This window comes from Orbicella franksi, chromosome 11 (genome assembly GCF_964199315.1).
Source record: "Orbicella franksi chromosome 11, jaOrbFran1.1, whole genome shotgun sequence".
Classification (NCBI taxonomy): Eukaryota; Metazoa; Cnidaria; class Anthozoa; order Scleractinia; family Merulinidae; genus Orbicella; species Orbicella franksi.
The window spans coordinates 1,411,472-1,424,189 of record NC_138155.1 but is presented as its reverse complement, the minus strand read 5'-3'; the positions used below and the strand labels follow the sequence as shown (position 1 = coordinate 1,424,189).

The following is a 12,718-nucleotide window of genomic DNA, read 5'->3' as shown; positions in this document are numbered from 1 at the left end:
AAAAACAACTATGATGAAAATGCATGACGGAGAAGGTGAGTTTTTAGCTTGGCTTTGAGAGAAAAGAAGCGTTTATTTCGCCATCGAGTTAGTTTGAGGGAAATCTCTTACGTTTTGTACGCGCACGCGCTTAAGTGCGCGCGCTAATGACGCGAAAATCGTGCGCAGTAGGGATGCGCAGTGCAATACTAAGGAATCACCTTAAACAACTGTTTTACACGTCTCTATATATAACAGAAAACGCATGGGACAGGCAGGGGATTGAACAGTACGTGTGAAGTAGTCTTGGTCGGTATTACCATTCTGTAGCTTTCTAACCAATAAAACTTGATTTGTGTTCTTTCTTTGTTTTCTTCAGCTTTTACCAAAAAAGGAGAAACTAGGACTGTTTAGAAGACGATTTGGCTGGTTATATAAGCGCCATTGAAGAAACAAAACGAGCTGTTAATACTTTGAATCTTGGTCAACTAACAAGAGAATTTTCTGCCTGATATTACTGTTATCAAATCAATAAAAATACCTTTCGTACGGCAAGAATAGTTCTCCAACCTATATACAACTGTACATGTCACCGTGGGAATTCTTGGAGAGCTTATGCCTCAAACATTTCCCGTGAAAACTTTTTACCATTACCCATTTTCCCAACAGAAAACGCTGTGCTCTATCCCTCATTCTTTTCGCCAGTTCATGCACAAGTCAGATCACTTTCACCGTTATTTCTGTAAAGTAAAGATAACTGAATATCCCTACATCAGCAACTTGGATGTGATGACAGTAATCACTAATTCATCACACCATATCCTGCTCCCAGAAAACAAGCAACTCTCTTAGAGAATTCCCGGATATCACGCCAATTCCTCCGAGCTTGTTTTTCCTGATTTACTCACTCCATTGCTGTTGACTTCGGGCCAAGAGTTGCGGTCTCTGGTACAGCGAGGACTGGGACGAATACTATGAGGAGGACAATGATGGCATCACTTGTGCAGATGCCCACGGCAAGTTAATGTTCATGTAGAAGAAGCGCTCAGTCTGTTCGGAACGTTTCGAAATTGTCTCAGTGTTTTGAAGATCTAGCACGTGGTAATAATAATAACGCTGTTCATTTGACACTCACGCAGTGTTAATTTCTAACCTTGACTGGAGCGAAGTGCTTTTCGTTGCAATTGTTAAATAAGAGAAAGCACTCTCAAGTCATAAATATCTGATTTACCGTGTGTCTTGAAATGTCTATAGAGATCTGTTTCATTTATGTGAATAAATTTTTGCCTATTTTTCTCGCAACTGTCAGTGAAGATAAGCGCCCAGACAATCTTTACGCGAGAATACGATGTTTACGAGGTAAACAGAGTATTTCATAAAGTTATCCGTTGATGCTGTCTTGAATATTTACAGCAATTTAGAAATTTATTCATCGCTCTACAACCGGTCCCCGAAACTCGTGTGACGTCAGTGCTTGAACAGTCCTGGATTCATATAATTCAGTGGTTATCAGCTCATGTACGTAGAACAAAGTGTACCAGGATAAAGTACTCGTGCCCCGTATCTATAATCAAGCAAAAGTGGCGACAGTTTCTACAGATCATCATATTGGAGCAGCGGAATCATTTACAAAGCTATCCTTTAACAAAACTGAAGGTCAGTCAATCTCATTGAAAACAATGTCAGGAAACAAATTTGTTGAAACTACTCGGCTCACTGGCAGTTTAACAAATTTACGTCAGTTTTTCATGTGTCTGTCCTGTTATTGATCATGAATTTTTTCACAACATTCTCAAAGTAGCTGTGGATCGACGAGGCGGTAACCGAGTGGGTCCGCAAACTACTTTGACAATGCTGTTACGAAATTCATTGTCAATAGCATGACAGACGTCAATTTGTTTTTTACAATAACAAATTGCCAAATTGTCCGTTCTCACTCGTTGACGCATCGCACAAATTGCAAATTCATGCGTCTGTCCGCTTATTGACAATGAAAATTAGTCAATGAGCGCGCGAGAATTTCTGGATGTTTACTGTTCGCGCGAGACTGGCACGAGTATCTATGTTTGGTTGGAAGACTAGCTTCTAGTATTGTTACTTAGAAACGAGACACATACAAAATGGCGGACAAACATGGAATTTTTAACCTGGATATGTACTCTTGAAATACTTCGTTGAATCAAGCTTGTCCTGTTGCATTTGACCGTTAAGAAAACACAAATGAGTGCAAAAGGTGGTAGCGTCACTGGGTCTGTCAGAAATGAAGAAAACAGTATGGACAATTCAACTGAACTCTCGAAGATTGAAATGACAGATACTGAACTCTCGAAGATTGAAATGACAGATACTACGGACAATGAAGCGCTGCTAAAAGAAAGTTTTAATATTGATGAATCAGAGACTAACGGAGAAGCCAATCCTCGTGAAAATCAGAGTTTAGAGGGAGAAGAAGTGGATGATCAGGTAAGGACTACTTGCACGGTGCTTGAGTTGACTTGACGACTGATGTACGGTGCTTTTTTTTGTGCTTGTAGCTACATTTTAAACCTGCATGTTGCTTAAGTTTATACATGCATGTATAAGACTTTCCTCAATGCCTCATCAAAAACAAGTCATTACTGTTGATGCTGGCGAGAAAAATACATTTTCGTTATATGAGATAAACGTACCAAACTTGTAAAATACATGTACATGTAGACAGCAACAGTGATAAAGTTAAATGGATGATTTCAAAAAATTGATTACACACCTGTTTGTATCTATTTTTTTTTTTCAGGAGGCAGAAGAGATTGAAGACATGATAGCTGATGGTTTATCACAGTTAGGACGGTCTGCTGATGGAACCCTTCAAGTTTATCTCAATCTCTTCTTAGCGGTATTAAGGTTTTGTTGTTGCTAGCAGTATTATTAGCAATTACAACTTGCAGGCATTTGCAGAATTTAAAATAGAGCTTGGGAGTGTGGGGTGATACATCAAATCTGGAAATCCTAAATCAGGTTGGATTGGTTTAATATCTGTTTTGTTAGTCGTGGTGGTAACTAATTAATATGCATGCATGCAACATTGTAAAGTGTGAGGGTTAAATTATTATGTTCATGTACCTGTAATCTTTACAGTGGAGCCCCACCTTCAGTCTGCATGTAAATTATTTATTGATTGTTTTTCTCTTTTCACAGGGTTGTGAACTGACAGATATCACATGCTTACAGGAGTACATCCACTTGCAAACTGTAATTATTTCACATAATTCACTCACAGGTGTGTGAAAACTTCCTTCAAGAACATGAAAGTTTTGTTCCACTTGTATTTTTTGTTTTGGTTCTTTTGTTTTATTTCATTTACTTATTTATAAATAGTTTGAGGTAAATTAACAGATCTCATTGCGCTAACAGATTTAAGTCCATTGGGCTGTATGCCTTATCTGGTGACACTTGATGTCTCACACAATGAACTCACCACTGTTTTAAACTTCAAGCCTCCTCTTGGTCTAAGGGTAGGAGAAATGCAAGAATGTTAACCAATTTTAACTATTTATAAAGTCCCTGGGCAATTATTTCCTAATTTCTTTAATTGTATCTAAATACATCATCCAAGCAAGTCTAGGATTATTATTCACAGAAGACAGTGTGGCCAAGTGTTTACTGGGTGGCGGACTTGAGATCCAGAGGTTGGGGTTTCAAGTCCCACTCTGACCACTTAACTGGAGTTGTTTCTTGATAGACCCTAGTTCAACTCCTTGGTCATGCTTGTAATATTAGGCCAACTGGTCTGCCTCCTTCCAGTTGGGATTTTTAAGCCTATTATGTTAAGTTGATATATTTGTTTCTGTCAGTTTAAAGTTTGAGTTTTCAGTTTCAGTTTTTTTATTATTGCACACTATTTACAGAAAAACAACTTAACATAAGATGGTTTTCAATGATATAGGAAAAATAAATACAGAAAGGAATTAACTAGAAGAAACAATATTTAATTGTGTACAGTGACCAAAGTGGCATGGCTGAGAACTAGATAGGTGTAGGTGTAGCTAAGCATTTTCACCACTATAAACAGCAACATTTTTTTCTCTTGTCAGTAGTGATGTTATAATAACCTTATGATCTACCAGTATGATTAACTTTTTTACACAGGAAGTGATTATGTCCTATAACAAAATAGAAACCCTTCCGGATCTCTCAGCTCATCAGTGCTTGACAAGCCTCACACTGGACTGTATCCTTGAAAAAGCTTTGGGAACAAGGAGGGTGTGGGGGGGGGGGGGGGGGAGAGGGACGTGGTGGGGGGCTAGATGGCTTATTAGTGCTAGAAAACTAATGGCTCTGGTTTTTGTAACATTCACAACCATTGGACTATTTGTTTGTGTAGTTCTCATGGATGTGATGTTAGTCCATTGAGCCATTGAGGTTTAATCCCCTCACCCCCTTCACAAGTATTTTATTTTACTTTAAATAACATATTTACTTGAATTGTCTACAGCTAGAATAAGAAATCTTGCTTGAATGTTGGGACAAATGTCAAAAATGCTGGGCGTTTTGATGTCAGACATCCATCCATCAAGGGGGAGTACATCTAAAAAGTACAAGCCGAGGTCCTTTATGAAGTTTCAGTATGGCAGTTAGCCACCTCTGCCTTGAAAAAAGGCTTTGCCTTAAACTGTTGTCATTACAATATTAGTGTTTGTTGATTATTATCCTTAATTTTTCCAATTTACAGATAATAACATTTCAGAAATTCAGGGTTTAACTAGCTGTCACCGGCTATCTCACTTGAGCTTGATGAACAATAAGATCTCCAGGATAGCTAATCTGGAAAACTTGCCTCTAAAATCACTGAACCTGGTTTGTTAAATTATGTTTATCTCTTTTTTTCTTGCTCTTGCATGGCTCAAGACATACAGTGTGTCTAATTTTCAGTCCAGTTAGTTATTATTGTTATTTATTATTTTTAATCATATGGCTCTAGAGTAACAATGACATAAAGAAAATTGAAAATTTGGAAACGCTGAAATATCTAGAGGTAAGTAAACATTTATTAAATAAGTGCTCAATTTTGAAATATGCTTTTTTAATGTGAAAATAAAGTAAAAAAACTATATAATTTGAATTGATTATTGATTATTGACATGTAAGTATATTAAGCATGCATCTTTAATGTCCTCTACCTCTTGTCTCAGTTACTCAATTTGTCCAGAAACAGTATTCGGAGCATGAAAGGTCTTCAGAACCATAACTTAATACAAGAGATTGATCTAGAAGAAAACCAGGTATGTAATGCTTACTCTGTACAATACATGAAATTATACATGTACAATAAATTATTTACATGTTTGCTGTTGTGTTAAACTGTTTGTTTATATTTTCAAGTGGTATATACAGTATCATCTACCACACCTCAACTTAAGATGGCAGAACACAGTTTTTGCACAGGCTTTTGCTGATGCAATTCAGCACGGGCACAAGGATTACAAAAAACAAACATGCCGTCAATGGAGCGATCATTTTATTTACTCAACACCCGCACTATCTTTTATTAAAAAGATATGTTAGAAAAGGTAACAATACAAAGAACCCAGCAATTCTCAGCTTTGTCTTTGTTACCGAAAGAACCCAGTTAAATGTAGCGCATGCATAGTAGGCCAAAAAATTGCGATTGAATGAAAAATTGCACTCTTGGAAATACGCCTGTTTCTCGAGAACCACCCTTTAGAATTTCACAAAATTTGGCACGAAAATACTTTAGGAAATAAGTAACTGGAGTAATGAAAAAATTGAACTTTGACAAAGGAAATTCTAGATATTCCAGTGAACCTTCAACAAGGGATAATTAAAGATCTCTCTGTTAAATTATTAGCAAAATGGTGTTAACTTGTGAGAATCGTTACAAGCTTGTTACATGCAAATTAATAAGAAAATCTAACGACAAGATTTTCTACAAATAAACAAAACCGATTTTAAAGGCCTGTTTATATTTATTCATGTTACCATGGCAATGGCACATACGTCAGCTTAACTGTCAAAAAAACAAAGTTTGTGTTGTTAATTTGCTTGCTGCCATTTTTGACAACCAAGGGATCAAGGGTTTTAGAGAAAAAGGTGAATGAAACACACGTATCAAAAACTGTGTTCAGCCACCTTCGTGGAGCTTAGTCAGGGTATTTTGGCCAATTATAAAATATTACCTTTAAATTGAACTGAAAATAGAAAAGATAGATGAAAAGTAGAACAGATAGAAAAATGCCAAAGAGATAATAATAAACCAATGAAAGAGGAACGAGGCTAGAGAACATTAACACAGATTACAAACAACAAACTTGAAAACTTTAGGCCAAATTTTTTAAATGTACAGACTGTGATATAGCTCCTTTAACAGCACATTTTAAATCCCTGCTCTGACCTCAAGCTCAAAATGACCTACAATTCATATTATTAATGCTAAAATAAACCTATTTCAGCTCAAAACCCACCAAAATTATGTTCGATTTGGCTCCCAAGCTAAGGATTATTTAACTATTGTAATTTTCCAACCATTTTGATGAATCTCCAAGCTTCTCCAAGTAGCACAGATGTATAAACCAGGCAGTTGAAAAAGCTTCCTTTACGTTGTTGTTTTTTTCCTCAGATAATTGACATTGCTGAAGTAAGATACATCCGAGAACTGGGTTTGTTACGGAACCTTAACTTGCTTGGAAATCCAATCCAGGTATTTTTAAAATTACAGTGTAGCTCCTTCAATAAAGACTACTAAATATTTTGTTTTATAGTTTGCATGTATGAAGAAACCCTCTTCAAGGCTTTATAACCATTTTTTTTTCTTTTTCTACCTCTCCTTTGTTTTATCGTGTGTATGGGTGGTGACTTACTGTAGCCTCCAGTTTAGTTACGAGCCACATGTAAAGCATTCTCATATTATGAAGTATATCTGAAGTAATTCATATTTGCACTGCGGTTGTAGATGAAAGTGAAGAATGATCATCGCAGTAAATTTTCCAATTTAAGCAATTGGAAAAAATCAGGGCTTCAACGGGATTCGAGCTCGTGACCTCCGCGAATACAGGTGCGATGCTCTACCAACTGAGCTATGAAGCCAGACATTGGGAGCGAGGTCAATTAATTGAGTTCATTTCTTCCCGTGAGGAGTGAAATGATGTGAAGTATATATGAAATAATTCATATTTGCACTCCGGTATTCGCAGAGGTCAGGGTTTCGAATCCCGTTGAAGCACTGATTTTTTCAGGCTTCTTCTTTCCAATTGCTTAAATTGGAAAATTTACTGCGATGATCATTCTTCACTTTCATTCTCATATTATGTTTTATTCCTTATTTTTTCCAGTGCATGCCAGATTACAGACTTTCCTTGTTGTTCAGAATACAAAGCCTGACGGAACTAGATCGCTCTAAAGTATCGGTTGAGGAAAAGGTAAAAGACACACTCGAGAAGAAGTCCACTGTCTTCATTACTTAGTTAACCAGGAACATTTGACATGATTTGCGTTCAGCCAAAATTTGGATACTTGCAGTTACTCTCATGGGATCGCATGGGAGATCTTGTGGATGGCAAATTTGCTTCGGCCTTCTTGCTGTACATTTAAGCCCCGGCACATTTTGTATGTTTAAGCTTAGCAACCAAGAAGTTTCACGAACTCTAAAAGAAACGAGTAAAACTGTATGTTACAAGGTGTTATTCCCTTAGTGAGTTTCTTTGCGATAATTCAAATCTTTAATTGAACTTGACAGGTTTCGGCTGTCAACATGTTTAATCCCCCTGCAGAGGTCATCGCAGCACGTGATCACATGTTTCACGTGACAAAGTCGCTTCTCCAGCCGACGAGAATTCACGATAGGTAAGGACTACGGAGAATTTCCCTTGTGTCAAAAGTTGAAAGCTAAATTAAACCTGCTGGCCAGTTATGATGATAACAGCGGGGAGAGTGGAGGGAGTTCATTATCTTTTTACTTTTAGTTCTGCGCGTAATTTCCCCAAAAAAGTCAACTTCCTTGCGTGCTGAACTGGAGTGGCTTGAGAACTATAAATCAAACTTATTTAATCCAAAATGTTTAAAGCAGGAAACCGACTCAAGGTGATTATTATCAAGAGTTACTTTAGACCTCGTTTACACGTTCTTTCAGCACCCTTCCAAGTGTGGACACACCATATCCCATGTTAATCTTGTGTGGACCGCCTGGATCAGGCAAGCGATATCTGGCGCGGAGACTGTGCCAGGAGTTTCCAGACTTTTTCGGATTTGGGTAAGTTTTGAAAAGGTTAGGATAATAGGACTTCTGTCCAGTAAGTACAATCCTTTGACTTGCTGTATCTCGCATTTCTAAAGGCGGCGAAATACGAGATACAAAAACATGAGCAAATTTGTTGCTTGACAAGTTGTGAGTTTGATGAAAAACGTGCAACAAAGCCAAAATGTTTTGCTCAAAGTAGACCCGCGCTCTAATTTTCGCAACACTTTCTTCAACCGCACCAAATGGTTTTGTTGATCACGCAAGGTGAAAAACGAGAAACATCGACCCAAAACTTGCAACAAAGCAATGTTGCACGACAAGTTGAGGGTTTTTGTATCTCCTACAGTATTTTGCCGCCTTAAGGTAGTTACTGAACAGAAAGAATGATTAACGTTCTGTCCTAATTTTTCTCAGTATTTCTCACACTACAAGAACGCCCCGCAAGGAGGAAGAAAACCTTGAAGATTACTGTTTTGTGACTCAGGAGGAATTTGAACAAGGAGTTGTGATGGTAAAACTCTTTAACATTTGGTTTCAACTAACTCTAGAACGCAAACTTTCCAAAATACGTTTAAGCGCCGCACCTACTCGCAAAATCTTTATAGAATAATTTACATATATGTGTATACGTGAACATCCATGAGAAAATTTGGCGTCCGCTAAGCTTGTCGAAACGTCAGTCACCAACAACAGTTCTTTTCAGAACTACCCTCACTCGGACGACCACACTAGACGAATTACTGAATTACCTGGGCTCAAGACATTTACTGTGTTAAATAACTCACCCCATTTTAAGGCAATCGCTGTATTTTAGGTGAAGTCGCGTCCTGGAGTCCGATGTTACAAACCTACACTTATATGTTTCTATTTCACAGGGTAAATTCTTGCAGACGTGCCAGCTGGCGGGGAACTGGTATGGTGTCACAAGAGAGGCCGTGGAAAATGTGGCCCGTGAGGGGCTTGCCGCGGTATTCCATATGGACTTAGAGGTTGGTGAATAATGTGTACTTTTAACTTTACTCTCGTATGTATAGTGATATTACTTGAAATGGCAACCGTTAAGATTTCTTTTCGGTTTTTTTCAGGGAGTGTTGAGTTTCAAGAACACTTATTTTGAACCCAGATATGTTTTGGTGGTACCTGTGTCAAGAGAGGTAAGATAACATACAGGTATGTATTGTTAACCATATTGAATCAATCCAGATACTGATCACACAAGCCAACCCGGGTGTAGATGGAGGTGAATATCGATATCAAAAGAGGCACCACAGAAACAGAATCCACTGATTTGAGACTTTACAGTGGTCTAAGGTTATTAATATTCAGTATTTTACTTCTTTTTATTTATTTATTTTTTGCTTTGTTAGATACATGAAGCTCGTCTTAGGGAGCGTGGTGATTATGCAGAGCCTCTGTTACTTCAGTCATTAGATCGAGCTGAGTTGTGTCTGAAACATAACAGACAAAATCCAGGCTTCTTTGATATGGCTATTAACAGCGGTAAGATATCAGAACTCACACAACGCTCAGTAAATAAACATTCAATACAGCTACGTCGTAGATACAGCACCTGATACCAGCAGAAAAAGAGAGGAGTAGATGCCCCCCCCCCTCCCCCCTCCTTGTTTCAGTTGTATCACTTTCGGCCCTTATCTCTTCCCAGATTATAGGCCATCATTACTGTTACATAACACAGGACTAATTTGTCGTGAAATTCTCTTTTATTTGCCCTTAAAATGTTCTGTTTAAAATTCAGTTGAATGCTTTACCCAAATAAGCGTCCGAGTGGGTACAGGGATTGAGATTAAAAGTCGTTAAAACATCTTACAAGTAGTTCTGTCTATCAGACTTTTAACGCTTATATCGCAGCTGGGATTTATATCTTCCTTTTACTGAATGCTTCAAATAAAACTAAGTTTATGAGAGTAAAAAAAGTGCCATGAACGCTGCAGGAAAAATAGCAAGGACGTCAAAATTAGTTTGATGAAGAAAGATTTCTCATACGTGAATCTCTTTACAATTTCTTTCATGACAACAGAAGATCTTGGTGACGCTTACAAGCGCCTTAAACGCCTAATCATGGAGTACCTTGGTATGTCACCCCCATCTACAGTACACTCTGAACTGTTTAGTGATAGTATGACGTCAGTTGATACCAGCCAATCAGAGGATACCCTTCAGCAGGGCGCGAAATCAGGTACCAGTCAAACAACAAGTGCGACTGTCAACATGGCTGCGAGGACCTGGTCACGACGGTCTGATTCATCGACTATCCCTCCCAAGGGAGTTAAATTGGCACAGCAAAAGACGCCAGTGGTAAGTATGGTGGAACCGGAAGTAGAGTAAGATTCTCACTCGAGCAGTCAACAACACACACTCGCAGTAAACAAAAAATCGGCAAACATTTAATGGCGAAATTGAGAAGATTTGATGCAAGTGATATTTCCGTAGATGAACTTTCGGGCTTAGCCCTTCTTCTTGTCAGTTTACCAGTTCCTATTTACACACCCGGGACGGGTTGTTCAAAGCCCGATTAAGCTAGCCCAGGTTTAAGGAGAATTTTACTTGAGTTTTGCAACTTTTCGGTGCGGCTTTCTGTTTATATTGTTTGTCCTTCAGTTTTAAGTTTGAATAATTTCAAACTACACAAAAAGTAAGCAGTGAAAAAAAATTTATCCCAGAAAAATTAACACTTCGGTAAACTTTTAATCCTGGTTTAGCGCTAAGGGGCTTTCGAACAACCTGGCCCTGGGAGGAAAGAGGCACGTGAGAGTCACGTGTTTTGACCAAGAGCCAGGACCCGAACTCAGGCCACTTACTCCAGAGTATGCTTTTAATGCACTAACAAGTGGTATTAATTGTATCTCGTATTTCATTTTTGGCAGGAAATTCTATCACTAGAACGGCGACAGACAAAAGCTAAAGCAGCAGTGGCTGGAATTCACCAGGTTTCACTGGAGCAGTTTATCAACTCAAGGTAGCCAAGTCAGTAAAATTGTAGACATGCATGTTTTTACTGCTCAGAGACTGGGGCCTGCAAAAGACAGACTCCCTCCCTACTGATTCCCGTTCCATTCCCTCTACGTGTCAAGAAAGCTTTTGATTTGCTCCTGCGGAGCTGCGGCATGTAGGATGGTACGATTTACGATACGAAAGACCTCTCATTCAAGTTCCCTTTACATTTCATATATTTTTGTCATCATTCGTTTCCACAGATATTAACGTGATTCATTCCTATAGCCTGCCTACTTGAGCGCGGTATCACAACATCGGCGATGAAAAGTTTAGCAAAAAGTTCAAACAAATCTCCAGTTCATATGGGTTATTGACCAAGCGTGAGGTGAAGATGGCTGGATATTGGCCAAGTTTTTTTTTTTCGTGTTTATGGACCGAGACGGAGCCGAGGTCCATAAACTCGCAAAAAACTTGGGGGACGAAGCCAATATCAAGCCATCTTGACCACACGCTTGATCAATAAAGGATTTATTATATGGCTTTTGGGGAAATTTTATTGCGGGACACAGCGGGTAATCCCGAGCGGGCAAGATAGCTCAATCTTGCCCGCTCGGGTAACCAATGACAGCGCAGGATTTGATTCATCTAATTTCCGCTCATAGAGCTAGCCATATAATAATAAGACTTATTACACTCAGTATTTATTAATCACTTGATGTTCTCTTACCATTATTTATTTTTATCCTAGGCAAACGGTCTCCGCTAGTTTCCAGCCTTCCTCAGCCCAACACTCCCCGGACATCAAGCGTTCATTCTCAGTCCCTCTCAATTTTAACGCTTCACTGGCTTCCATGGTCGCCAACGCTAGTAGCCATTTCGAGGCCAGAGAGGCAGGCCTGGAATCGAACATTTCTGAGTCCGAAGAAGAAGAAGAAACAACTTCGTCTATCGTGTCATCTGCGCGTGCGTATTCGAACGATGATGCTCAGTTTCCAAGAGACTCGGACGAAGAAGAAGAGGAGGACTCGAGAAATTTGCTTGATTTTATCCCAGCAGAGACGTTCGATTCGCAAGAAACAGGGTCAGTGCCGTTTTCAGGAGTTTTCGGCCAAGTTGAAATTGCCAATTCTATTTAAAATGTGATATCATTTATGCTCGCCGTTACCTCATACACGATTCAACATCTGGATAAAGCTTTTGGCACTGTGACAAGAATATCTCTTGTTTTTCGTGTCTGCAGGACTCTGTTTATCTTGTGAGTAGGTCTATTTTATATTCATGTAAATAGTTATTACAGAAAGCGTAACAATTGATGCAACTTTTTCTTTTATCGTTTAGCCATGTTCTTAAAATCCACATGTCATTGATTAATAGGATCAATAGTGGTAGTTTGTTTGGGTGTTGTAAATAAAAGAAACGTTACACAATTGAGTCAGTTTTTCACTTGAAAATCGTCCCGGTTGTAGTTCTTTTCTCGTGAATCGTAACTGTGAATAACATGCAGTAGGATCTCGTCAAGAGGCTGTAGTAAAGTAATTTGAATTTGAAAGA

At 38.6% G+C, this 12,718-nt stretch overlaps 1 protein-coding gene across 1 annotated transcript; it reads left to right on the top strand.

The window, feature by feature from the left end:
• The first annotated feature begins 2,016 nt into the window (after positions 1-2,016).
• Positions 2,017-12,603, top strand: LOC145460409 (leucine-rich repeat and guanylate kinase domain-containing protein-like). Its single transcript, XM_081445198.1, has 19 exons — positions 2,017-2,442; positions 2,756-2,854; positions 3,157-3,238; positions 3,373-3,473; positions 4,108-4,189; positions 4,691-4,815; positions 4,940-4,993; positions 5,151-5,240; positions 6,596-6,676; positions 7,308-7,394; positions 7,712-7,818; positions 8,105-8,224; positions 8,627-8,723; positions 9,088-9,201; positions 9,298-9,366; positions 9,580-9,712; positions 10,251-10,528; positions 11,098-11,189; positions 11,916-12,603. Exons 1-19 carry the CDS (start codon positions 2,200-2,202, stop codon positions 12,301-12,303), a joined length of 2,442 nt encoding a protein of 813 aa, XP_081301324.1. The 5' UTR covers positions 2,017-2,199; the 3' UTR covers positions 12,304-12,603.
• Positions 12,604-12,718: the final 115 nt, after the last annotated feature.

Excerpts from the sequence above, each read along its gene's own strand:
- LOC145460409 (XM_081445198.1), top strand. The coding sequence starts at position 2,200 with ATGAGTGCAAAAGGTGGTAGCGTCACTGGGTCTGTCAGAAATGAAGAA. Across the intron at positions 2,443-2,755 it reads GAGAAGAAGTGGATGATCAG|GAGGCAGAAGAGATTGAAGA; the intron begins GTAAGGACTACT and ends TTTTTTTTTCAG. Across the intron at positions 10,529-11,097 it reads CACAGCAAAAGACGCCAGTG|GAAATTCTATCACTAGAACG; the intron begins GTAAGTATGGTG and ends CATTTTTGGCAG.